This window comes from Diadema antillarum, unplaced genomic scaffold (assembly GCF_040938485.1).
Source record: "Diadema antillarum isolate AM-2024a unplaced genomic scaffold, OU_Dant_1.0 seq00001702_RagTag, whole genome shotgun sequence".
In the NCBI taxonomy this organism is placed as follows: Eukaryota; Metazoa; Echinodermata; class Echinoidea; order Diadematoida; family Diadematidae; genus Diadema; species Diadema antillarum.
In genome coordinates, this window is record NW_027272392.1 from 587,844 (window position 1) to 612,985 (window position 25,142).

The 25,142-nt window shown below is 39.7% G+C and overlaps 1 protein-coding gene across 1 annotated transcript; it reads right to left on the minus strand.

Annotated features, from left to right (window-relative positions):
* Positions 1-1,349: 1,349 nt before the first annotated feature.
* On the minus strand, positions 1,350-22,922 carry LOC139711777 (uncharacterized). Its single transcript, XM_071623629.1, has 7 exons — positions 20,462-22,922; positions 18,937-19,751; positions 17,581-17,665; positions 16,618-16,898; positions 12,383-12,544; positions 10,617-10,975; positions 1,350-4,354 (listed from the first exon to the last, which is right to left on the minus strand). Exons 1-7 carry the CDS (start codon positions 22,114-22,116, stop codon positions 3,659-3,661), a joined length of 4,053 nt encoding a protein of 1,350 aa, XP_071479730.1. The 5' UTR covers positions 22,117-22,922; the 3' UTR covers positions 1,350-3,658.
* Between the last annotated feature and the right edge of the window lie 2,220 nt (positions 22,923-25,142).

The following is a 25,142-nucleotide window of genomic DNA, read 5'->3' on the forward strand; positions in this document are numbered from 1 at the left end:
GCTTGTGTATATTTTGTTTGTGTATGTGTATGTATGCGAATATGCGCGCATGTGCTGACTTTTTTTTTCTCAGTTACTGGTTATAGTTTGTAGAAAGAAGAGACAACACACTGTATTTGCTCTCCCGGGGTTAGTTTTAACTAAGGCCAGCACCTTCTCATTAACCCCTTCACTTGATAACTTTGGTTGTTTGTTTGCTTGTTTGTCTATTTTGTCACTTTTCATGTTTTACTTGTTATACTATTGTCACATTTTATGTATGTATGTTTTGTTAAGTGAAAATAAATGAAATGAAATGATATGAGAAAATGAAATGAAATACTGTACAGTACTTTCCTTTTCTATCGAAAAACATTGTTGACCATGACTACTAACTGTACACCTATGGGAACTCCTAGCCATGGAATTCTTTGACTTCATTGTGGTGACCTTTTGCATTGACCTTTGGCGCTTTTATCACAGACTTACGAACTACTCGTAATTGATTTACATGTACATGTATTTCTATCCTTCTTATCACAATTTTCCTGCTGGAGACTTTTTGTTGAAATTATGACAAAAGAATGACATTTTTTCATGAAGTACAGTGACCCTTGACCTTGAACTTTGACCCATCTCCACTATCATGTTCATCCATCATCCACCATCATCACAGGACATTTTTGGCTGAAGAAATGACTAAAAATCCAATGCCTTTTGGTTTCTTCAGAAGTACAATCCTTTGACCTTTCACAATTAATATGTCATAGAAATAAATGAATATAGTTTCCCCTTTTTCTATCAATTATATCATGACGAGACATTTCTGTTGGAATTACAGCTGAAAAAATACCTAAATAGCTAAATGTCTAGTCACCTTTGACCTTTACAGATTTTGCCCAACACCCACTTAGTATTCAGCTCATCTAGACCCCATGGTAGCATATCTGGGCCAAGTACATTGTACAACCTACTAAGAAAATTCATGGAGCCGTTTTTCCGATATCCTGATAACAGGATGTGGAATGGACGGATGGATGGATGGATGGACGTATGGACAGACAGACAAAAACATAATGCATTTGCCACCTGTTGGAGTGGAGGCATAATAATCAGGATAACATCTCAACCTCAATCCTATTCTAATAGAGCACATGCGCAACACACACGCACACACACACATACACGAACACACACACACACACACACACACACACACACAAACGGATTTACAAGATTTTTGTGTGCATCACGCATCTTGGTGTGTAGTAGAGCCAAATGAACTACATGTGTAGTACTACGTTGTTCTGCCCATTCTGATTCTCAGTACGAAAAGAGAGGAGACTGTTAGGCCGTTTTACTAGCCTGGTAACATTTCCCATCCATTCTTTTATTTTCTATTCAAATGAGAAAACAAACCACTAGATGTACAGATGTAAATGCATGTAAACCACTTTTATCTTACAGTAAAAGTTACATGTACATGGCCTCGACTAGCTTCACAGATTATTGTGGTAGACTTTGGATAGGTGAAAATATAATCTCAGTGTAACACATGGTACAACAGCACTGCTGGTAACCATAAAAACATGTGTACACATAACCATGTGCTTGCAATGAGTGAACAGTACAAACATGTGAATGTATAATAAGAACTCTTCAAAACGTTAAAATGAGATTACATTTTAATACATTGTACATACAACAGCAGCACAAAATATCTTTTTCTTATTAACAGATGTCTGTGAGTGCTACACTTTTTAACTTTTAACTTATTTTTGCAATTTTTATAAGAATGTTACATATTTGTATTTTTTTTTGTAAGTTAGTTCTAGTTTTTGCTACACTGAGAGCAAAAATACACACGCACACAGACACACAGACGAATTCCCATTCTCGTTACAAGAGTTTGCGATAACCTTTTTATGTACATGACTGCAAGGCGATAATCAAACTTGGTTACTGTACTTCACCTGTAAAGGAAAAACATGGAGGCTAAGCCAATTTCCCTGCCCTAACAATCAGTTTGAAGTCTCATAAAACTGGGACAAACACAAGTCTGGTAGACCTCTCACTGAAGCTGCACATTCGCTCCCTCTTGTTCAGAGTCAAACAGATCTACGGACAACGCCAAACAACTGAATGGGACTTTCAGGCACACTTCACTCTGTGTCCATAAAACTAGAAGCTAGTATTTACAATATATCCTACATACTCTGTTCAGTTTTGATGAAATTTTCCCGTATTCACAAGCCAATCAACAAAACTAGAGAGCTATATACACTGGCATTTACAGTATCTACAATCTGTACAATGTCACCCCACCATGAGGGCAGATGCAGAGAATTATTAGTACGACCTTCCTATCTCTTAACTTGGCGAGCTCTAGTAGAACAGGAAAACTAGCGAGAAGCTGTACTGCCTGAACGCAATCATTTGGTGCCAAAGTGGATTAAACACAGTCTCTGTCAAGCAGTTGAAGATTTCATTTTCATGGGATTGTGGGTTTTGTATCGCTCGGCTGCAGATACAGCCTCTGGAGTTACTGTCCCTCCTGTCAAGCTTGTCTCTGAATTAACACATCAACAATACTTGTGAGTGCCCATGTGACACCTCCAACACGCTAAACAGAATCTCAATAACACAGAAAAAATAAGTGCTGGAACTGAATTAAGTGTGACAGGTCGGTTCATGCATATATTTTTGACAGATGACTCACTATATCAAACAAGCCAAAATTCTACCACTCTAAGAATTAATTATTATTCTTTTTTTTTTTTTGGTACTTTTTATTCTCTCTCATTTTTTGTTTTGAAATCTTATGGTTCTTTGAATAAGTACTACTTTTTTCTGTAGGAAAATTTAACTGAAAATTTGTAAGAGCCTACAAAATTCTGATTTGGATTTGATAAATGTGTAATGGTCCTTACAGTAACCAAACAAACCACTTTTGTACTATGATGTCAAAGCAAAGAATTTCCTAATTTGATAAACATCATCATATAGTCAGACAATAAGATCTTACACTATAAAACCTCATTTACGAATAACCTTTTGAAATACCAAAAAAATTGATGTACAATTAAACTTGCATGCGTAATGGAACATCCAACAACACCTGTTGACTATAAACGATCTAGATAGGCAATTTCACAAATATACTTTCATGCTCCAAAAAAACATGACAAAAAGAACAATAACCTCCAAGTGCATGTGATACGCATAGAGAACCTACAATAAAATGTTCACACAGACCTACATTTAACTCTCTGAAGAAGTAGAAGTACATATTTTTGCTGGCCCATGAAAGACCTACTAGCTCATTGATGTGTGTGTGTGTGTGTGTGTGGGGGGGGGGGGGGATGAATCACATATATGTATGTAAAACGAAAAGTTAGCCCTAACTGAGGTCACAGATCACTGGCATTTACACTAGCACGGAAGTCTGAAGACTGTACAGTTAAATAGCATGTATGTTTCAATGATTTGGGGTCCAATATTTGTTAGGATGAAATAAATGGTAGAGTGGGAGCACTTTAACAAGCATGAGGGACAGCAAAAAAGAAAAAGAAAAGAAGATGAACACTAAGGTCTGCATCAAGTCATCCCATATTCAAAGAGATGTCAAACACAGTGGGACCATCATGAATAACACATCCACACATGGCCACGTGAGTTTTCACCTCTTGGCCAGCTTGAGGACAAGGCTCTCACTTGCACTGGTTCCCTCAAGCTTCCGTGACCTATGCTGATCTTCAACGACTGTCCACTCGGGATCATTGGGATCATCCAAGTCCATGGGTTCTGGATCCGAGTTCTCTGCCTCGGAAATAAAGTTCACTTCCTGGGACTCTGTTTTCGAGGTGACACTCTCCGGGTGGGTGGCGCAACTCGCTCTGGAGCTTGGACGAGTGGACGGTTCCGACTCGGGGTAGGCATTCACGTCCTCCATCTCGCTCGTGTTGAGAGGAAACTGCCTGCGAGTCCATATCAAGCTGGCTGCAGCATCCTCGGGCTGCTTCGCAAACAACGGCTCACTCATGCTCGACGACCTACGGCGGTTTAAGGCACTGAAGCGCATCGAACGACTCCCACTCAGGTTGAAGACACTGCTGCCGCCACTGTTGCTCCACTGGTCTGGGGTCGTGACAGGTGAGGGGCTAGGAGATGCAGAGGACTGCATGCCGGGGGACAGGTGATCGACATGAAGATCTGGTGAATGGGGGTCTGCACCGCTCCCTATGCTGCTGTGTCTGGAACGACGTGACCTCCTCCCCGGGATGCCATGGTCGACAACACTCACAAGAAACTTCTGCTTCTCAATCGATTCACAGGCGCTGTGTCTTTGTAGAAACTCAGAGTCTGAGGTGTTCTCCTAATGGGAGACAAAAAAAAAGGAAGAAGAAATAATCAGAAAACTTCATTTAAGGAGTTAACTAATAACCAGCAATAATAGTAGCACATTGGCTGCATTAAATGTCAAAATTCACAAACATAATGGATATCACTCTTCAATATTCAAACCAATACAAAAGCACACACTGATCAGGACTGTAAATCTCAGTACATGCAGCAGAATCTTGACCATGTCAGTTCAGTCTTTCAAAAACCGATGCTATCACTGAATGGTTGTACTCTAAGAATGACTAAGGTTTTAGAACTCAGGGACGTAGATTATTTGAGAAGTTTACGAGGTTCTTCGACATTCAGCATTCATTCACTTCACTCTCAATAATGAGTGTGTCAAGACAAGCATATCACCAATACTTTAGATAGACAATGCATTTCTATATGGTTTGAGAAATTATATAAACCTAGCTTACATGTCAACGTGAATATTTGAATAGACAAACAAAGGCATAAGACATTTGAAATACATTCGCAGCACTGAGGATCCTGCACTAATGAATATTTAAACATGGAGATGTGTGTGATACCTCCTTGGTCTAAATATATGTCCACCTTCAAGAGTCATTCTTCTTTTAAACAGACAAGGGAACTCTTTTTGCTCTGTAATGACCACTTGCTTAGTAAACAGTATGCATACTCAGATAATTACATTACATCTTCACTGCTACTATACAATTCTTTACATCACAACCTCAGTGAAGCTCAAACTGTGCATGAGCTGGCTAAGCTCCACACAGCTTGTATACGTATGCACAATAATTGTACAGCAATCAAGTCTGTGCAGAACTTGCTGCTGTCAAGGCTTTACATCAAGACTGCGATAAAGTTATTGCCATAACACATGATACTGATGCAATGAGGATCACCAGAAAACATGAATAACTTCTAAAATTACAAGGAGACGATGCTGATGCGATTCCATTAATTCCATTAATGGTCACATGTCCCTTTGGTACATGACCCCTGTATAAGCTGCTATTTTTGCATACAGACATTTTCGCGAATGAAGAGGTCACCGACATTTTCACAAGATGGTGTTTTCGCAAATTGACACCGAGAACATTGTACACTGTAAGTGCACTGATACTCTAGCGCATGGCGACATTTTCGCATGTTGTAAAATTCGCGGGCTAACAGTAATTTGCAAAATTCACGAAAATTAAACCATCGCAAAGATAACATCTCATATATACAGTATTTCTTGCAGACGAAGTAACAGAGAGAAGTACATACACATACTTAACTTCACTACAGCGCACTCCCGTTATAACGAAATTCCGGTTACAACGAAGTTGAAATTCAGGCAGCAACATTATGTACACTCTATGTATTTTTACTGTTTATTCGTTCCATTATATATAGCACTGACTTAGAGAAAATTTGACTTATGCGGAACTAAAATCAATAAAGTATAAAGAGAAGAGGACTTGAAAAAAACCTTCGACTTAGGCGATTATTTGACTTCTGCGAGGTCGACTTAAACCAAGGTTGACTTTATTAAAGGTGTTTTCCTGCTACAAAATAATTGTACTACAGTAAAGTAATGTACATGGGTTTCTCTACAAATTGGTGAGTGCAGGATCTCTTGTTGCAAAGGACTGACCACCACTACCAAGTACTTGCAATGGCTTTTCTAATTTTTCCTCTTTGTGACAAGACAGTGTGAAATAATATTCACACATTTACCTTCGCCACTTTCCCCATTCACAACAGCTTTAGTATCTGAATGTCAAAGGGTATGTTTGATCAAGACTTGCGCAGCTCCACCGTGCTGGTTTAATTAGTTGTCCGAAGGTCTGATGCCTCACACTTGGCAGTTAATGCATGACATCATATTGAACATCTACTTTGCCCGCAATTATGTTTATTGCTGGACAGCAGTCAAACCTGTGGTAAACATTCGTGACCGCGTCAAGGGAATAGATGATAACAACCGTGATGCTACTCAGACTGGGTTATCACGTGAGGAGACTTACGCATAATAGACAAAGGCTAATTTCTCATGTTTGTCTCAATATTTTTAGTTTGTCTACTTTAGCCAGGTTTGACTGCACAGACATTGCACACGTCTCACTTGCACTTTCCTGCCCTCAATAAAGCCTTAGCAAAACAGTACTCATTAATTTATGTTATTACGGTCGGATATCTTTGTTGTTGTTGTTGTTAATCAAAATTTACTTGCCTACGCCAAATTCATCTAACATAACTGAAACAAATATGCTAAGTTTGGTTGCACCAGAAATCTTAATTTTCTAAGCTATAATAAATCCAAGCATAAAAGCATTCTGAAATTCAGAAGCAATGCTCTAGAATAATTGCTCTGTTTTTGCACAAGTTTTCCAACATCTCAGCTTTTAAGAAGCACCAAGATCATCATGAAAAGCAAACACTTGACATCGTCTACTCAGCTGTAGTCAGTATACATGTAGTCTTGAAAACTTTGATATTTATGATTGGTATTAATACAAAAAACCCGTCATTCGCTGGAAAGTGCTTGCAGTTTAATAAGTAACATACATACATCAAATCTTCCCAAATCATCTTTTCACTTGCAACTACAGATGACCAGTAGTAGTGACTACCGTATTGACTCACTTTTGTTCCCATATCAAACTCTCATAATGCCCTGCTTACTAGATGGCAACAATTCAATGAACATAACCAGCAGACACAGTTTGTATATGATGTGATAGTCCTGTAACCAAAATTCCACCTCAATTTTTATCCTGATTGTGGCAAATTTGAACACAAACTTCGAAAAAGAAAGAAAGAATCTGATAGAAAGACCACACATGCAACATGCATGAATGCAGATGTTTTAATATGTAGTACATGGGATTACAATTTCCAATGAAAATCTGAGGTCAGAATTATACAATATTCAGGATTTCAGCATTAGGTCTATACATTGTACATTTCTTACATTTATGAAATGTCAAAAAAAAAAAACACTAACAAAAAAGGAGCACAAAATGTGCAAGCTGTTCTTTCTTAACAATACTTCATAACTGCCATGGTGAATAACTTTTAGACAAGACCAATCACAAGTCTTCTGGGTAAAGTTTGCCTTGCTATTTCTCACTCTTTGTTTCCATCTTCTATCAACAATATATCTGATTCATCTTCTTAATACCAGGAGGTGGTTATTTCAATAACACACACATCTGCTAAGTTTAGATTATCCACCTCTCAAATCTTCTCTTTCTTGCACTCCTTTGCCCTGTGCACTCCCTCTCCCTTACCCTACCAAACACAGGCTTCTGTCTGCAGCCTGGATCTACATTGCATCTCCTATTTCAGTGAGTAATCAGTGTAAACTGATGACTCACAATTCGAGCCCCCCACTCAGAGAAGGCATTCCACCATGCGGCTGCTTCACGCCGAATTCAGTCAGCACCTCAATGTTTGCTCGTGAAGCTGCTCTACAAATTTTGCTGCCACTTCAACATCTCACCACTGAGAAGGGGACATAAAACTCAATGCACAGGTATCTACTTCATGGTGAAATATTCTATACCCCTTGCAATCTATTATATATAATATAAAAAAGAAGAATAACAACCACAACCTTACAAAGGAAAACTACATCAATTAACATTTTATCATTAGTTTTTTCGAACCTTAACTTCGATCTCATTTCAAACAAGACAGTTTATGCAGGTCATATTAGCTCATGAGAAATGATACACATTGGACTCCACAAAGTCCTCAGAACCGGCCGTTTTCTTTCCTTCTATCATCATTAATTTTGTTCTAATCGAATAAATTAACACACACACACACACACACACACACACACACACACACAAAAAAAAAACCAAGAGTGGATAACGTTGAGGCCTGAATCTTTATTTCGTTACAAGTAATCGAAATTTTGTTATACCCATGTTCATCACCTTTCTTTCTTTGAATTCAGTCTGATCAATTTGGTTTACATCATTCTTCAGGGACATGAAGTGAAACATGGGCATCGATCTCTCAAAACATATCATGCATAAGATTGCCTCAAGTAACTGCAGTGTCATACAAAATTTGCCTGAATTAAGTTGCCACTAAAGCCATAGTGTTCGAGGCATCTCAACGGCCGTATGAGAATTGCACATGAAAAGGAGTCACGTACAGTCATCATACAAGCGTTGTACTCCCTGAGTCCTTCAGCTTAAATTTGGGCAATAACACCACTGCATGGTGGGAAGGCTCCAAGTGTCCAATTTTACTCCATACTGCATGGTGACTAGCTACTATTCATGGCAGAGTATATTAGATAAAATGAAATCTTTCAACAAAATTGAATACATTGTATTCAGTGCAATCCCTTTCCTAGGAGTCAGGCTCAGCCTCTCTCCTGCAAGTACTGGCATCCTTTACTTATCTATTGAGTAGAAAATGTGATTACTACTATCATTTTATTCTTTGCTTGAATCTAACAGAAAATGTTGAGGAAACTTAATTACCACAGGAGGAAATGTGCTCTAAATATACATTTTTTTAAAAACAAACCTAATTCCAACATTTTCATTTTTTACATATTCCATGAATAACAAAAATCTTTCAAGCAACAGAAAAGCATCAGCTTGATAAACAGGCACGAACCATTGCCTCCATGCTCCATGTACACTGAACACAACAACAACAACAACAGGGTGGACCATGAATCAAACCTACTGTCACAAGCAATCCCTGTAAAACAGCCTGAAGTTCTTGCACAGCACCACACTCACTCAACAAGTGCATTTTCATGTAAAAGACAGACATCAACATTCTGGTCTCTCTGGGGGACTATTACCCCTTTCAGTAACTCATGTATTTTCGGCCAGCTCCTGGCCTGCGCTAAAATAGCTCGCGCCAAGAAGTAAAAATTGCATTCAGTAACTATGGCAGATCCACACTTTTTTTACGATACCCATTAACGAACTGGGCCACGTAAGGGATAACTGCCATGGTAACTGAACGCACGCTCTGGTAGAGGCACGGCCAGGTAATTGTGACCTGTGACCATGCATGGAATTTTGGCTGGAGCCTGGTGCTGCTATAGTTCATGAACCCTTCGGTCTGCGCGAGGCCTGTGCCTGGCACTAGCCTACAGCAGCGCCAAAATAGACTGTGCCATTCATAAACTCAAAATTTTACAACTTAGCTCGGGTCTGGCCCTCACCAGAGAGTGACCGAAAGGGGTATACCATCACCTCTTATTTTGCTTTTGAGAGAGAATCAAGTAAAAATGTCCAGAGCAGCTTTTCCCACACATACAGCACTATTATACAACAATGTAGCTATCCGATTAGTGGATTGCTCTGACATCACCTAACTTTCAGTTAAAAGTTCAATTGCATGCTGTCGCTGTCAGTCATGCAATATTGTTTGAGCAAAAATGGATATTGCATGGCTGATGTCACCAAATTCCAATGACTCCCATGATAAACTCGCGATTGACTCGAAGCTTTTGTTCCATTGCATGGCTCTGATGTCACAATAAACAAACCTTTGCCGTATGCACTCAACAATTACGAGCGTGCTTACAAGTGCGCATTTTGTCACTCATTTTACTGTAAACAACTTCAACCGATCGCGTGTTGGTTTTGCTTGTGTAAAAATGTACAGTACATACAATTTATAGACTGACTGTGACTGTGCTACTCATTCGCCTTTCAAGAAAATGGTTGCAATTTCTTTGCTAAATTCAAGAATCCGTGTGGACCACATCTGTTGATGTCTGAGGTGCTGGTTGTATAAAGCAAATAGTGTATGGTCTTTACTCGTGCAATAGTGTATGGTTTTTACTCATGCAGTGGAACAAGATTTCACACTCGGTAAAAGATGAGGCGCACTATTCAACCTAGCTTCACCTACTTGAGTAGATCTTTCACCTCATGCGAAACCTTGTGTCATCGCACTCTTGACCATTCACTACTTTGTACACTTGCAATGCTCATTGTATAGGTGTTTGAATGTTGTGTAGTCAGACAGAAACTGCACACCAAAGGGGCACCATTAGCAAGCAATCTTTACAAGCTGTGTGTGGTAGAAGTGTGTCTGATGCCATGCTCTGGGATCAAAGAATGTTTGTGACATTTCTTTTCATTTTGGTTCTCCAGGGACTCCCCCAATTCCTGTCACAGTAATCCGCCAATCTTCAAAGAAATTGTTACATTTCATTGATAAGGCATCCCATTCAGGACACATGCCACAACTGTTTAAGAGCATAAAATCAGTTGTTTTTTTCTCACCTCAAACTCCTCCTCACTGTCTGTGTGCTCGTGATTGCTTCTGCCCATGTTGTCATCCAGCTCCACTTCTACCTCCCGCCACTTTGGAGTGACGATCTCCTTGTAGTTGAGCCTCTCCACCCGTGTGGACGCCAGCATTGAGTATGGTATGACGATGTTGTCGATGTCGTAGGACTCCACAATGCCTTTCTTGTTCCTCAGAATGCTCTGGAGAGAGTTGGAGGGCAGCGAGTGGGAGAGCTGCTGGGTGGGGGAGCGGGCATCTATGGATGCTGGCGTGGAAGGCGCAGACAGGGCTGGATCCCCAACATCGATGTTTGGCAGCGACATGCTTCTTTCCCGACTCTTGTGCAGGGCAGCTAGGGTTGTAGGAAAGCAGAGGGACAAATAGGTACTTAATTCACTTACACTGGCTAATACTGACAAACATACACTTCTCATATGTCTTGTTTATCATTGTTACGTTGAACATTTTTTAAAACATTGACAACTAAATATGAAAGAACATAACACAATATCACAACAGATAACACTCTGTTCCTATAGTACATAAAGTTTGCTTTTGTAGACGTCCTACAATTTGAAAGAGACTTCCATGTACACTTGAATATTAGCATCAGCATTTTTACTTTCAACAGATAGTATTCATGGCAGATTCACGGAGCAAACACATTGAATTGTCTTGAGTCAACATGGAAATCTGCATCATTCTACAAGAGGAATGTATGTGCACTTCCACACCATATGAAAGATTAACTTTAATTAATTAAATTGAATTTGATGAGCAGAAACGGTAGATGTTTCATCAAATTTGGACTCATGGAATCAATGCATTGAGTGGAAAAATTGGTCACAACACCACATGCAAATCACAAGAGGCAATGCCATTGCCTCACAAGTCTTTCATTGGTTTATGAAGAAGAATGTAATATAACATATTCACCATGACTAAAATAATTTGAAGCCAAGGTTTCTTTGATGTAAAGAAGAGTTAATTTTTCTGAAGATTGATGTCAGGTTGATAGGAGACATGTGAGATCACTTGTGACATCATCCGCACCTCCAAATTACACATGTGGTGCCTTCTTATATCACCTTCATGGAACATGCCATTCCATAACTTTCCCATTCTCTTGATCTGTTTTTTCTTTTAATCATCAAAGCCAATTTGAATATGATGAAACAAGCTTGCTACACGAAATAATACATGCACCACTGTACAAGTGGAAATTTTGTGCTGTTCATGCGACATGAAATAAGCACAAAAAAACATAACAAAAAAACAAACATGTACACATATTTTGTTTGTTGTATGCAACACTGCATCATATTTTGCTTCCGCGGAATTAAAAACGTGCAAGATTCATCTTACCTGATTGAGCGCAAAATAATTACTCACACATAAATTTCCATTTTACAGGAGTCTACTTCTACTTGTCATGCATAACATGTACTTATCACTGACAGTACATCCAGCATGCTATTTGCTATGCACGCACCTCTTGACTCCAGGAAACTACTCAGTCAAATGATTGGCCTCCATATGTATACTGCAGCACACTACAGAAGCACATCATCCAAGCAAATTAAACATAACATATTAATAGATACAGAAATCATGAAACTGAAGCAGCATGTTTTTGTGAAGATTCCGTAATGATATTTAAACATATCAATTATTATTTCCAGTTTCATTTCTCTCTTAAATATCATTCTACCCCCTTTCTAAAATACAGTCTGTATGTGATGTGAACTTGCAATCTTACCAATTGCTAGCTCTGCTGCTCGGCGTTTCTTGATTTCTGTTCGACACTGCCTCGTTTCAGAGGTCTTCATGGGGTTCTTAGGAGTTCCGGGAACAGAGCTTGGTTGGGAGCGGGAACGGGACAGTAACTTGCTATTCCTGCCTTGCTGAATGGCCTTCAGCTCTGTGATTGGGAATACCATGCAAAGAAAATCATATAAAAAATCCATGCCATACATGCACAACATAAAAAACAAACTGGAGAACTACTCATTCAAAGCCTGTCAGACTGATCACTGTAAGCTATGAAATGCATATATTCTACTATATTGATACAAAAAGCTACAAACACACTTTGCAAAGATGCTTCAAACTGCTGACCTACACTTTCATGTAGTTTCACAACTATCTAATTTTGCATATTAGCCTACAGCACTGGTGAATGTACAGGAAAAAAACAAACAAACAAACTACAAACATTTCCTCATGTCGGTTTAAAACACAGCACTACCACTGCAACTTAAAGACACTAAACTTCGAACTAAATCAGTGAACAGGAAAAGCAAAATGATTGTATCATATTCTTTAACTGTTTTCAACAAGCATCCCAAACATTTTATAAGGGTTCACTGTTTTATTCTCCTTTCTCATAATGAGAAAAATAGGCATTTAAATGCAAATCAAATCCCAGGTCAACACCATAAAATTCAATTATACGGAATGAAGTCTCCATGTGCCCGACAATAGCATCAACTCTCCTGAAGCCAATTAGATCTGATGTGTCATGGACTGACGGAAGCAACTATCAATTAGCAAATGGGTCCTTGAATAGCCAAAAATACTGCAAACTAGTCAAATTTCATGTTCTATGAAAAGTAAACATTCACTCGCCTTGTTATTGACATGTGATGGGTAACATTATTCCTCCTGCTTTCTGAGTAAGTCAAGTGCTCCCTCATTGTGTTAGAAATGTGGGAATTTTTTAACTTTCTTCATATTTCTTTATAGCGTTGTTCGTATATGACATCACAAAGTGTTGTGGTCTCCTCATTCAGCGATAGCTGCACCATAAAGATTCATAACTTTCAAATGGATTGTCTGATTTTCCTCAAACTTTGCTGATGTGTTTTACTATTATTGCTGCATTCCCTCAATTCATATAGTATTGGGGATTCACTCTCCTTAGGCACTGCACTATCAATATATTTTAGCAGGCTGACAAAGACTGAAAGAGGAAGAAAACTGAATCTCAAAAGTCTTTCATATTCAGTTCACTTAAAGTCTAAAATCAACATGACACACCCCTCCCCCCCCCCCCCCAACACACATACACACCTCCACATGTATCCTTGGGTCATCCAGCAGGTGTTTTAAAGTTATCCTAATAGGCATAACAGGGCTCGACACTAACGGTGGCCCGGTGGCCTGGGGCCACCAAAAACGTGCGTCGGGCCACCAAAATTTCAGAAATGAAGATTTTGGTGGCCCAATCGGGCCTCCAAAAAGTCGGATAATTGCCTTTGCTTTTGTAGAAGGACAGCGGTAACAATCGGCTCCGTAAGATGCTAAAATAAATGTCAGATGTTTGCTTTTTATTTTTGAATGAATAACGGTAATATTCGATTCCGTATGATACTAAAATAAGTGTCGGATGTTTGATTTTGTGTTCGGAAATGAATAAGGATAACATTCGGCTCCAGAAGATGATGAAATAAACGTGGAATGTTAGCTTTGACGTTCAGAAATGAATACTAATAACATTCAACTCCGTACTATGAGAAAATAAATGCCGGATGTTTGCTTTTTATTTTGGAAATGAATAACGGTAATATTCGGCTCCGTATGATACTAAAAGAAGTGTCGGATGTTTGGTTTTGCGTTCGGAAATGAATAAGGATAACATTCGGCTCCAGAAGATGCTGAAATAAATGTGGAATGTTAGCTTTGACGTTCGGAAATGAATACTAATAATATTCAACTCCTTACGATGAGAAAATAAATGCCGAATGTTTGCTTTTACGTTGGAAAGTAAATAACAACAACATTCAGCTCCAGAAGATGCTAAAGTAAGTGTCGAATGATCCCTTTGACGTTCGGAAATGAATAAACATGATATTCAACTCCATATAGATAGTCAAATAAATACCGGATGTTCACATTCAGGTGAATGATAAGAATAATGTCTCATGTTTGCTTTTATGTTCGAATGTATATAGCAACAACATTCAGCTCCGGAAGATGCTAAAATAGATGTCGGATATTAATTTTGCTCTGACGTTTGGAAATGAACAACAATTATATTCAACTCCATATAGATAGTAAAATAAATGCCGGATGTTCACGTTCAGGTTTGAAGTAAATAGCAATAACAGATAAGCTGCGGAAGATGCTAAAATAAATGTCGAATGATCCCTTGCCCTTTGATGTTCGGAAATGAATAACAATGATATTCAACCCCGAATGATGATATAATAAATGTCGGATGTTTGCTTTTACTTTCGAAAGTAAATAGCAATAACATTTGGCCAAGGAAGATGCTAAAATAAATGTCAGATGATTGCTTTTACGTTCGGAAGTGAATACCAGTAATATTCCGCTCCATACGATGCTAAAATGAATGTCGGATATTTGCTATTACATTTCGAAATGAGTAACAGTAACTTTCAGCTGCGTTTGATGGTAAAATATTTAATGTCTGATGTCTGCCTTGACGTTCAAAAATGAAAAACAGTAAAATTCGGCTCCGTACAATGCTAAATTGTCAGATAATTCATTTCACTTTCGGAAGTGGACAGCAGTAACATTCGGCTCCGTACGATAATAAAACAAATGTTGGATGTTTGCTTTTTTAATTTTAAAATGGTAAACGGTAATATTCTGCTCCGTACGATGCTAAAATGAATAACAGATTATTGCTTTTGCATTTGGAAATGATTAACGGTATCAATCGGCTCAGTTAGATGCTAAAATAAATTGGGGATGTTTGCTTTCACGTTCAGAAATGAATAAGGATAACATTCAGCTCCGTAAGATGCTAAAATGAATGTCAGTTCTTTGCTTTTACATTTGAAAAAAAAAAAAATTAATAGTAACATTCGGCTCCGTACGGTGTTAAAATACTAGTAAATGTTGGATAATTGCTTTTACAATCAGAAATGAATAACGATAACTTCCAGCTCTTTATAATGCCAAAACAGATGTCGGATGTTCACAAATGTCTGCAAATGCTCCCACTCTATCGTTTCAAACGTAACTTTTGACCACCTAAATAGGCATCAACTTTTATAATAATCTATAAGCCTATTTGCTAAATCTTAGAACTCAGAATAACGGTAAGATGATTGAATTTTCTCTTCATGTATTTTAGACATGGGTACATGTATCACTTCAGTAATACTTAATATTTCATTTTCTATGTTCAGTAGGACCGATTTAGTATTTCTTATGTTTTTCTTGATTTTTTTTTCGGGCCACCAGATTTTACTTTCGAGCCACCAAAAAATAAAAATCAATGATTTTGGTGGCCCGATCCGGCCACCAAAAATAAAAGTTAGTGTCGAGCCTTGCATAATTTGGGCAAGGTATTATTTGCACTTGCCCAACAAAGAGTTTCAGATGTCCTATGCATGCAGGCATGCGGTTCTATGGAACCCTGAACTGGACAATTACCAAATCACAGATTATTTAGGTGAGGGGTTAATGTAGCTAAGTTAGTTTACATGCTTGGATCAATGAAGCTTTAATTTGCCACTCTGTTCCATAATGACTCTTGCACTTGTTATGTTCACTAATGGTCTACCACCTCCGACTGATACTTCACCTTGCTTTGAAATCATAAACATCAACATTCTGTGCATAACACACCACAAAAACATGACCTCCACACAGGGTCTTGGTTATAACAAGTAAGCTACAATGGACACAGGAGTCTAACCCTACACAAATAATCAATCACCAGACAATTTTTGTCTGCATGATGATATATGAATTTGCATCTGCACAAACATGAAGCAAAGTCGAGAGGGGCAGTTCTGTCTTGGGGAATAACGTTTCAATTAAAAACACTTAATGCAATGCCAGAAGTAACAGGACCATGTCACCATACAAAAGGAAGACACACACAACTAACTACAATGTGAGGAACTGAAAGAGGAAGTCCAGCAGATGTGAACATGGCCTTGAGTGCAAAAGGCTGTATGGCATCACAATACTGGAAAAGCATTGTCCCCTTGACCTGAAGACCCTTTTATAACTCACTCTGTCTCGCAAGCCTATGCAGCAGTTTCCTTGACCTTGCCGCCTCATCATCCTCCTCCTTCAGGGAGAAGTCGTCCTTGACAGCAATGTCCTTCTCCATGGTGGCTTCTTTGTCCTTGCTTTCTTTCTTGATGTCTTCACGCTTGCGCGCTGAGTCCCCCGACCCTCGCGCCGAGTGCTGCTTCTGCCGATGGTGCTTCTCCTTCCTCCGGAACTTCTTGATGCGGCCGTCCTTGCCATGTGACTTGACTCTAGATCGGTTGGGTAATCTGTTGTGTTTCCTGGATGAGGTGTCCAAATTAAGGGAGAAAAGGGTGTTTTACACAAGAGCTTTTCAGAAGAAGTATAGCAATTTATTGATGTTGCTGTACCATACTCTAGTGCCGTCATATGTTGTGCCTTTATACACGTGAAGAATATGGAGGGCAACCAGGAACTCCCTAGGACTCTCATACGAATTGTGGTAAACTTCAGATGACAGATTTCTGGAAATTAGAGCTACATATTTAAAATGAACATTTTCTGGTTAAGGGACCTATAAGCAGTAAATGAAATCATGGCAGTAGATGTATTACTATGTTCCTTCCATCATTGTTCTAACTTTGACTTAAAGGACAAGTCCACATTCATATACATAACGATTGAGAGAATGCAGCAATATTAGTAGAACACATCAGTGAAAGTTTGAGGAAAATTGGTAAATCCGTTCAAAAGTTATGAATATTTCAAGTATCTGCGCAGTCACTGCTTGAAGTGAAGACTACTACAGTGTATGATGTCACATGCGTACAACTATACGACTACTATTTGAACACCTCAGCTGTTCTATGATGCTTGGGTAATATATACTAAGAAAATATATTTTTATGTGGTAAACACGTTTTTTTTTTTTTATGGAGGGCTCTGTTCTTAAGAAACTGAGTAAATGGTCCATGCTGACTGTGATGTGATTTCTCAACTCACTTTCTCCCAAGGGATCGAGCTGAATGTTTCCGTTGCCATGCTCCACTTTTGATGAGAGATCCCAAGTGCACTGCCACAGGAATTTCTAGTACAGAAAGGAGGGATGAATATTTCATTCACAAGTATGTACACAAATTTGAACACTTGGGACAGGGAATGGACTGCATGCACACATTTATTAGTAATTATTCAGCTGCCATACTCTACCTGTAACAAACCTAATTAAAATATCAGAAGTTCATTCACTAAGCAGCAGCTGGTTCCGTCTAGCCTTGCAGCCTACCAGCAACACTGCTATTAGTACCCCCTTGTCTTTTACCTGATGCAACACACTTGTGGTATTGCAAAATAGTTCAACTGCAACATGCTCCAACATTATAACACTGCAATTGCAGAGAATGACCACAGCAATGGTGATACAGAGGATATAAGATGTTCCCTGGGTTCTGGTCAAAGGTTTCAATTGTTACCATGACAAGTAGCATGGAAACATTAAATCACCATTTCAGGTATCTGCCATGACACAGCTGCTTGTTAGGGGAGCCTAGTCCACTTTTAACTGAGCCTGCCAAACAATAATCACTAGTTAGTATGTCTGCCAAACATTATAATAACACTGACTCATATATCATACTCGAGCCAGATCTTAACAAGCAAACATAGGGAATCTTTCCGAGTTTACAATTGCTATCAATCTACATGCCCTATCCAGATGGTCATGTACAGCAAGGCACATTTTCAATTTTCCCACACAGGATAATATAACAAATCCTCAGAGACTACCGTTTATATCCCGGGAAATATAAAAGATGATGAAAGCTGTGTACAGATAGCTCATGAGGAGTACGGTTTGACCTTGAATGGCAGGTCAACTTTTCACAAAGAATTTATAAAGAAGGGAAATTTTGTAAACATAGGCAATGAGTTTACAGGAGAATTTAATACATCAGACAACTAGTAATACTTTTATTTTAACATCTAAATTACAGTAGGTCATCAAAATAATGTCTTTACAATGACCATTTCATTCAAAATTTGACTTCCAATTTCGCCATTTTGATGCCTGTAGTGCTAATATCAAATAACCTATTAACAAAAACAGAATCAGAAGCATGCCTTACTAGTAATTCTTCAAACCTGGTTGGAACATTGTCGAAGTACTAGTAATAGCTTGAATTTCAGCACTACTTTTCACAGAAATTTGCTTTAACAGTGAATGTTTGCCTTAGTTTTGCATCTATTATGAGAAACCATGAAATGGAAGCATAAAGTTCAATGCACTCAACTGACCATCTATTTTTTTGAGGTATAAATACAACTTTAGGACACAAAAAAGAACATGAATGCCTAACAAACCTTCTGGGAAAGACAACACAGAATGGAATGCATAGTCCAGGCTGGCCATTCGTTCATTTGCTGCTAGCTGGTCACCATCAAACTGCTCAACGTTGTTAAACCGTCCCCCACACATGACGCATGGAGTCAGCGGAGGAAAGCAGCCACACCTCACAGTCGACAGCTTCTGAGCCTTCCTGCAAACTTGGTAGAGGCCCGCTGAATGGATGAGTTTGCGTTTGCGGAAGTGTTTCACCGGTCTAGTTCTCGCACAGTACTGTTCTTCTGCTGGAAGCGGAGACTCTGATACTTGGTCCAGGCCAACGATGTAGTTTGGTGAGCTTGTAGCATTTGCACCACTAAGGGTGGGGCAAGGGCTTGGTGTTTTCACATTGTCTGTCAGACCGTTCAGCGGTCTAGGCGGCGAGGTCTTGCAGTCTTGTCCTGTTCCACTCGGGGCAGATGGTCCTGATATTGGAGAAATGCAGTTCTGGAGAGACTGCTTCAGTTTTGCACTCTGCTTGTCAACATTACTCAGCAGGCTTGTAATGTTCGAGGGCGACATGGAGTTAGACCCCTCCAACATCACTATCTTTGCTTCAAGAGATGTCAGCTTCCTACCAGTTCTGTGCCCTAACCCTGGTGCTCTCAGACAGTCCCCGGGTGATGGAGGTTCTCCCAGTGTGACTGGACCCTTGGTAGCACGGATTTGTCGGAAAATGTCACTCTGCTGCCGGATGCGGTATTCCAAGTCCGATACCTGAGCTTGGAGCCAAGTCCATCTGCTAGCGATAGCTGCCCGGTTGATAGCCCATTTCCAAGATGCACGCCGGTGCCTGCAGTTCACAAATAAGAAAGAAAACAAAACCACATTGTACAAAATTTTGAGACACCTGTTAGTTCTCAATGAAATCAATGGATTACTAAGTTAGTTCAAAACTGTTAGATCATACAGATATTATCAACTACTAAGAGAAAAAGCTTGGCAGAACTCATTTACCTCTTCATTAGCAGAAAAAAAAAATAATGTTCAGAGTACATTGACAGTGTATAATCAATGCCACATATACAGTTTGACTTATTGTTATTGATCAAAATCATACTAAACAATGTCAGGTAGGTTGTCTGCATGTTAGCAGCAGCAAATGTGCACAGGTACAATTTATAATGCGTACCCGGTAGTACAATGTACCAGAGTGAAACTGTTAAAAGAGAGAAAAAAAAACTGCATTGAAGTAAACATAAGCTGGTCAATATCTATTAATAATGTCAGTTTACATGCCTCTAGGCTGCTTTCTAGCATTCCACTGCATTAATACTAGTAATTACTGTACGAGCTTAAATTTTCGCGTACAGATATTTTCGCGAATTGCTACTTGGAGGACATTTTCGCGTGTTGTTGATTTCGCGGTTGCGAGGGTCTAACTGAAGTTACTTATTTGCGCATTATTTTCGCGGTTCAAAAGCGATTCGCGAAATTTGCGGAAATAAAACCACTGCGAAAATTTCAGCTCGTACAGTACTATTGTATATTTCACAGACTCACAGTGGCATCTTGTGAAATGACCTCGATGCTTGTGCATGAGGAAGGCTGTCGTCTCCCTCGTCACAACTTTCACCCCCTGAGCTGCTGTCTGTGACATCGGAGTCTATTGTCCTCTCAACATGACCAAGACTGGCCTGAAGTCTACCCGTCACTGATTTGACCTCCCTATATGACTGCTTCCCATCCCGTAAGTGCTGGGAGATGTGTGTACTGGGTTTAGTCCTCTTTCCGGCAGGTAACCAGGAAGGTCTGGCCAAATGCCTCTGCCTTTCTGAAGTGCCCCCGTGCAGTGTACAGGTGTGGTTGTGACTCGAGCTGCTTCTTGAATAACCTGCTCTGTTGCTTGGTTGGAGTCGATTTCTGCGGCATTCCTCGCAGGCATTGGGCGCGGTACTTGTAGCGCTACCGTGTTCTCGACTCAACTGTTTTGATTCAACAAAGGATCCTATTTGCTGATAAACGTGAGCACCCGTCTGGCAAGTCTGTAACCGCCGCAACTTTTCCATCAGGTATTTGGCTCTGTGTTGCAACCTAGATTGTTTGTACTCCATATCACTGACATCATCAGTCTTCACTTGGGCGTCCCCAACTGTGCAGATGTTCTCACCAATCACACGGAATATTATTTTTTCCTTTGGCTTCGAGTGTCCACTGCCATTGACTTTTGTTTGATCAGACACTTTGGTTACTGTCTCTGTCATTCGTTTCTTTTCTGTCTTGTCTTTGCCACCCTTATCTGCCACTTTGGGTGATGGAATGGTACTACTACTAGACTGACTTGAATTAGATCTATTTTCCCCCTTTGATTTCTGTTCATCATCACACTTGGTTACATCAGGTGGCTCACACAAGACTTGTTCAACACTGGTATCTGTTGTCAACACCGTAGACTGTGACAAGCTAAGAGAGCTTTCCACATCATTTGACATATTGCTTGAAGAATCACTGGTATCTTGTTCGACAATATCTCCATTACTTCTACTAGCATCCACAGTTACAGTTTCAATGCCAGCAACCAAGTGCTTGGCACCAGCATGACTAGAACTGCCCGTTGATGAAATTGTTAGAGGCGGCATTTTCGATGGTGTCTTTGTAGATCTATGGATGTCATTCAACACTTCTTTCTGTGCAAAGGACACAACAGAGTTACTCATTGTTTTTGGTGCGTTTTGTTTGGTTAAATGTCCATCACCATTTACAACAAGAAAGCCAGAACCAATGGTGGAAATCAGAGAATTCAACTTATTTTTCAACTGATGTTTGTCATGACCATTTACGATACATTGATTTTGCAACGGATCCTCTTCATTACATCCCTCACGTTCCTTTTCCTTATGATTATTGTTCTCAAGGAAATGTGAATGGATCTTGAAGCAATTTGCTCTTGGTGAGGATGGCCGTTTACCTTTGCTGTCCACTTCCAGTGACGTGTGGGAATTGTATTGATTTCCTAGGCCTGGAACAGCAGGCGAGTGACCATTTGCTAGTGAAGGTAGGTCTGGACTGGTTGGCTGATCTGGACTGGCTTGCAGGCCACTATTGCCAGGATTGGCAGGCGAAGCCGGCAGCTTGAAGGAGCCTGTATGTGCCGCGGCATCAGTCAGTGCCGGAGCCATTGCAGCCATACATAGCCTAAGCGGGAACTGTGACCACATGCGAGGTGCTGAGAGGGGCTACGCGGCCGGGGCACCGAGGATACGGCACCTCTGCACGGCGTTTCTCTTGTCATCGAAACCGGATCATTATTGATAGCTCAGTTCAATATTGTCAAAACAAGTGGTCATCGATCTAATGACCACTACTTTTCTGCATTAGACTCCTGACATTACAGAGAAGACACCTTCATAAACTTCCAGTGTGGGGATGTTGACATGCGAGGTCCAAGCGAGGAGACAAATTCACCTAACCTCCTCCCCGCACTTCAGGAGTTTGGGTAGACAAAATAACAACAACAATCCACCGCGTCGGGATATTCGGTCCCACAACATACACGTGACACCTTGAATTACAATGCACGATTTCCCGCGCTTGATGATGACACCTCAATACTTGCGGCTACCAGATCACATTGAATGTTACTATCCTCTTCAACTGTAGCCAAATGTTGGGCATTCAGTGACCATAACATGACATTTTCCGCGTAAATCCAAACAAGCATTACGGCGAACACGGTAGCTCCGAGACACCGAAACGTAACATGGACGATAATAGAGAAATCAGCACCACGTGACCCCAGGTTCCACGTTCGTCTCGTAAGGGAACAATCCTGCTAGTCCGTCGGGTTACACCCATAATTTATACAAATTCCAACCATACTGACAGGCATATCTCCAAATCACCCTGAGAGAATGACATCCTTCCTTAAGATATGAAAAAATTGGTCACTCCAAGAACTAGATCGCACAATCGCTTCTCTCAAAGAGCAAAATAGGAAACGCAAATTTTCGCTGCGTAATATGGCGACGTCGCACAGTGGAGCATTGATCTCCATTCTTCACAACAAAAAAATGCAGGCGACTTCATTAACATATCTACCCATACGTCAATTGGGCTATCCCCTATAGGAGCAATTGCGTGATTGGCCAGTCTACGCTTTTCTAAACATCGAGCATAACCTTCTGGAATTGGGTTTCTCTTTTCAAATTTCGAAATATTCCTATAATTCAACTACTCTTGTGTGTATTTCTACTAAAAATTCACAGTAAAAATACATTGTAACACTTTTCCTGTAATTTTAGAACATTGTAGCCTGTTAGGTATTATTCAATGGTACGATATGCACACAGATAAAGGGGTGATGTTTTAAGCTGTAGTTTCCGTGAGTTCGCGCTTTCGGTGAATGCAGTCAAACTTTTTGAGTATAAAATCGTATCGTTTTGAACGGCAAAATATACCGACATTTTAGCATTTTCATGAACGTTTCACAGATGCAACTGATTAAAATGAACGAAACAGTTAAATGTGCTTATCATTTATTATCTTTGAGACTTGCAGTAATTACTATTTAATTGTTTACGAGAGACAATGAAGGCATCTCGAATGGAAACTGAAGGCGAGATAAGGACAATGTTGCATACTAGTACAATTCCAGTGCTGGGTGGAAGTTGGGGGAAACGAACGCTAGGTCAGTTTTGTGGATTACTAGTACAATCTGTACTAGTAGCCGATGTAAATCGATTATATAACTTCTCCCGGCAAATCCTTTGCTAACATCACTTTGCTCGTTAGTGGGATTTTTTATTTTAAAAAATAATAATTATTCTTAGTATCTGCGTGACCAGGGATGACTGCCGTGTGACATTTTTAAAAGTTTCGGTTGATTGATCTGCCTCACGTTTGGGCAAGTGGTTTGTGAGCATGGTATGGGATGCTAGCATGGTTATGGATCTACAACTAGTAGATATAGCAAAGATCGTACGATCTTTGGTTACTAGTATAGTCAGCATGCCGTTGTTTTTGAGAAGGCGTCATGACACTGAAAATAGCTTCATATGCCGGGTACTAATCAAGGACCTACTGGTTCATTATCAGAAGTGTACCGAAGTAATATGTATCCTCAAACATGGTGTGACGGACAGGCTCGTATTTTCACAAAGTGATGCGGTAAAAAGGTACTAGTAGTACTTAGTAATGTTATGACGTCATACACCACACGCAGATTTCCGGTTGGACTTGTGAGTCTCCCATCGATCGACATCGCGGTTAGTAAAGTAGGCGTGTCGCAGGAGCTAGAGCCACATATTGTGTTTATAAACAGAGAGGGGTTGGACCAGCATGTAGGCCTACATACAGCATCACGGGAGGCTGCAAAGATCGAGAGGGAGAAGGAGAGAGAGAGAGAGAGAGAAATAAAACACGTTCCGATGGGATTGTATGTTATAACAACATGGGTATGACCCCTCTCCTACACTCTAGAGGTCTCTGCGACGATTCTTTAATTTCGTGATCCTATATCTTTCTTTTTTTTTCAATTTAAGTGATTTTATTTTGTAACCCTATAAAGTGGCACATTATTATTATTGTTATCATTAATATTGTTATGATAATTGTCATCATAATGTTGTAAGCCGGGTTAATGATGACGCTGACAGTCTCCATGAGTTGAAATTGCAATGATTTATTGAGCAAATCAAACAGACAGTCTAAACTCCGCACTATCCTCAGCTACATGTCGAATACAGAGTGAATAACAGATACAGGCCTATTAACTATTCAACATAGCAGAGCTCGTAGAGAATACATTAGTATACCATCCATTCTCTCTCAAGTGAAAGGTCAAAGTGAAGAATCAAGAATCAATCAAATCTGCGTCATTATATTCACATGAAAAATAAAAGTTGCGTTGTGCCCATGCCAACCACACGCACACTGCGCCATTGGCATGGACACAACGCGCCTCAACGCATTGACGCAACAATAACATACCGCATATTTCCATTTACCACAAACTTCCCCGCGATTATATAACACAACCATGGGTTATATAATCCCAATTACATCATATCATTTTCATAACATTATACATAATAATACATAACAAAAAATTCCCCGCTCTTCATGTCAAATCATTACACTTTACAGCAATTCCATATAAGAGCGGATTAACAGCACATATACAAAATATACTTCAGGAAAGTGTGTGTTCCCCGCTTTTCCAGTCAAATATACAAACGTCGAAATA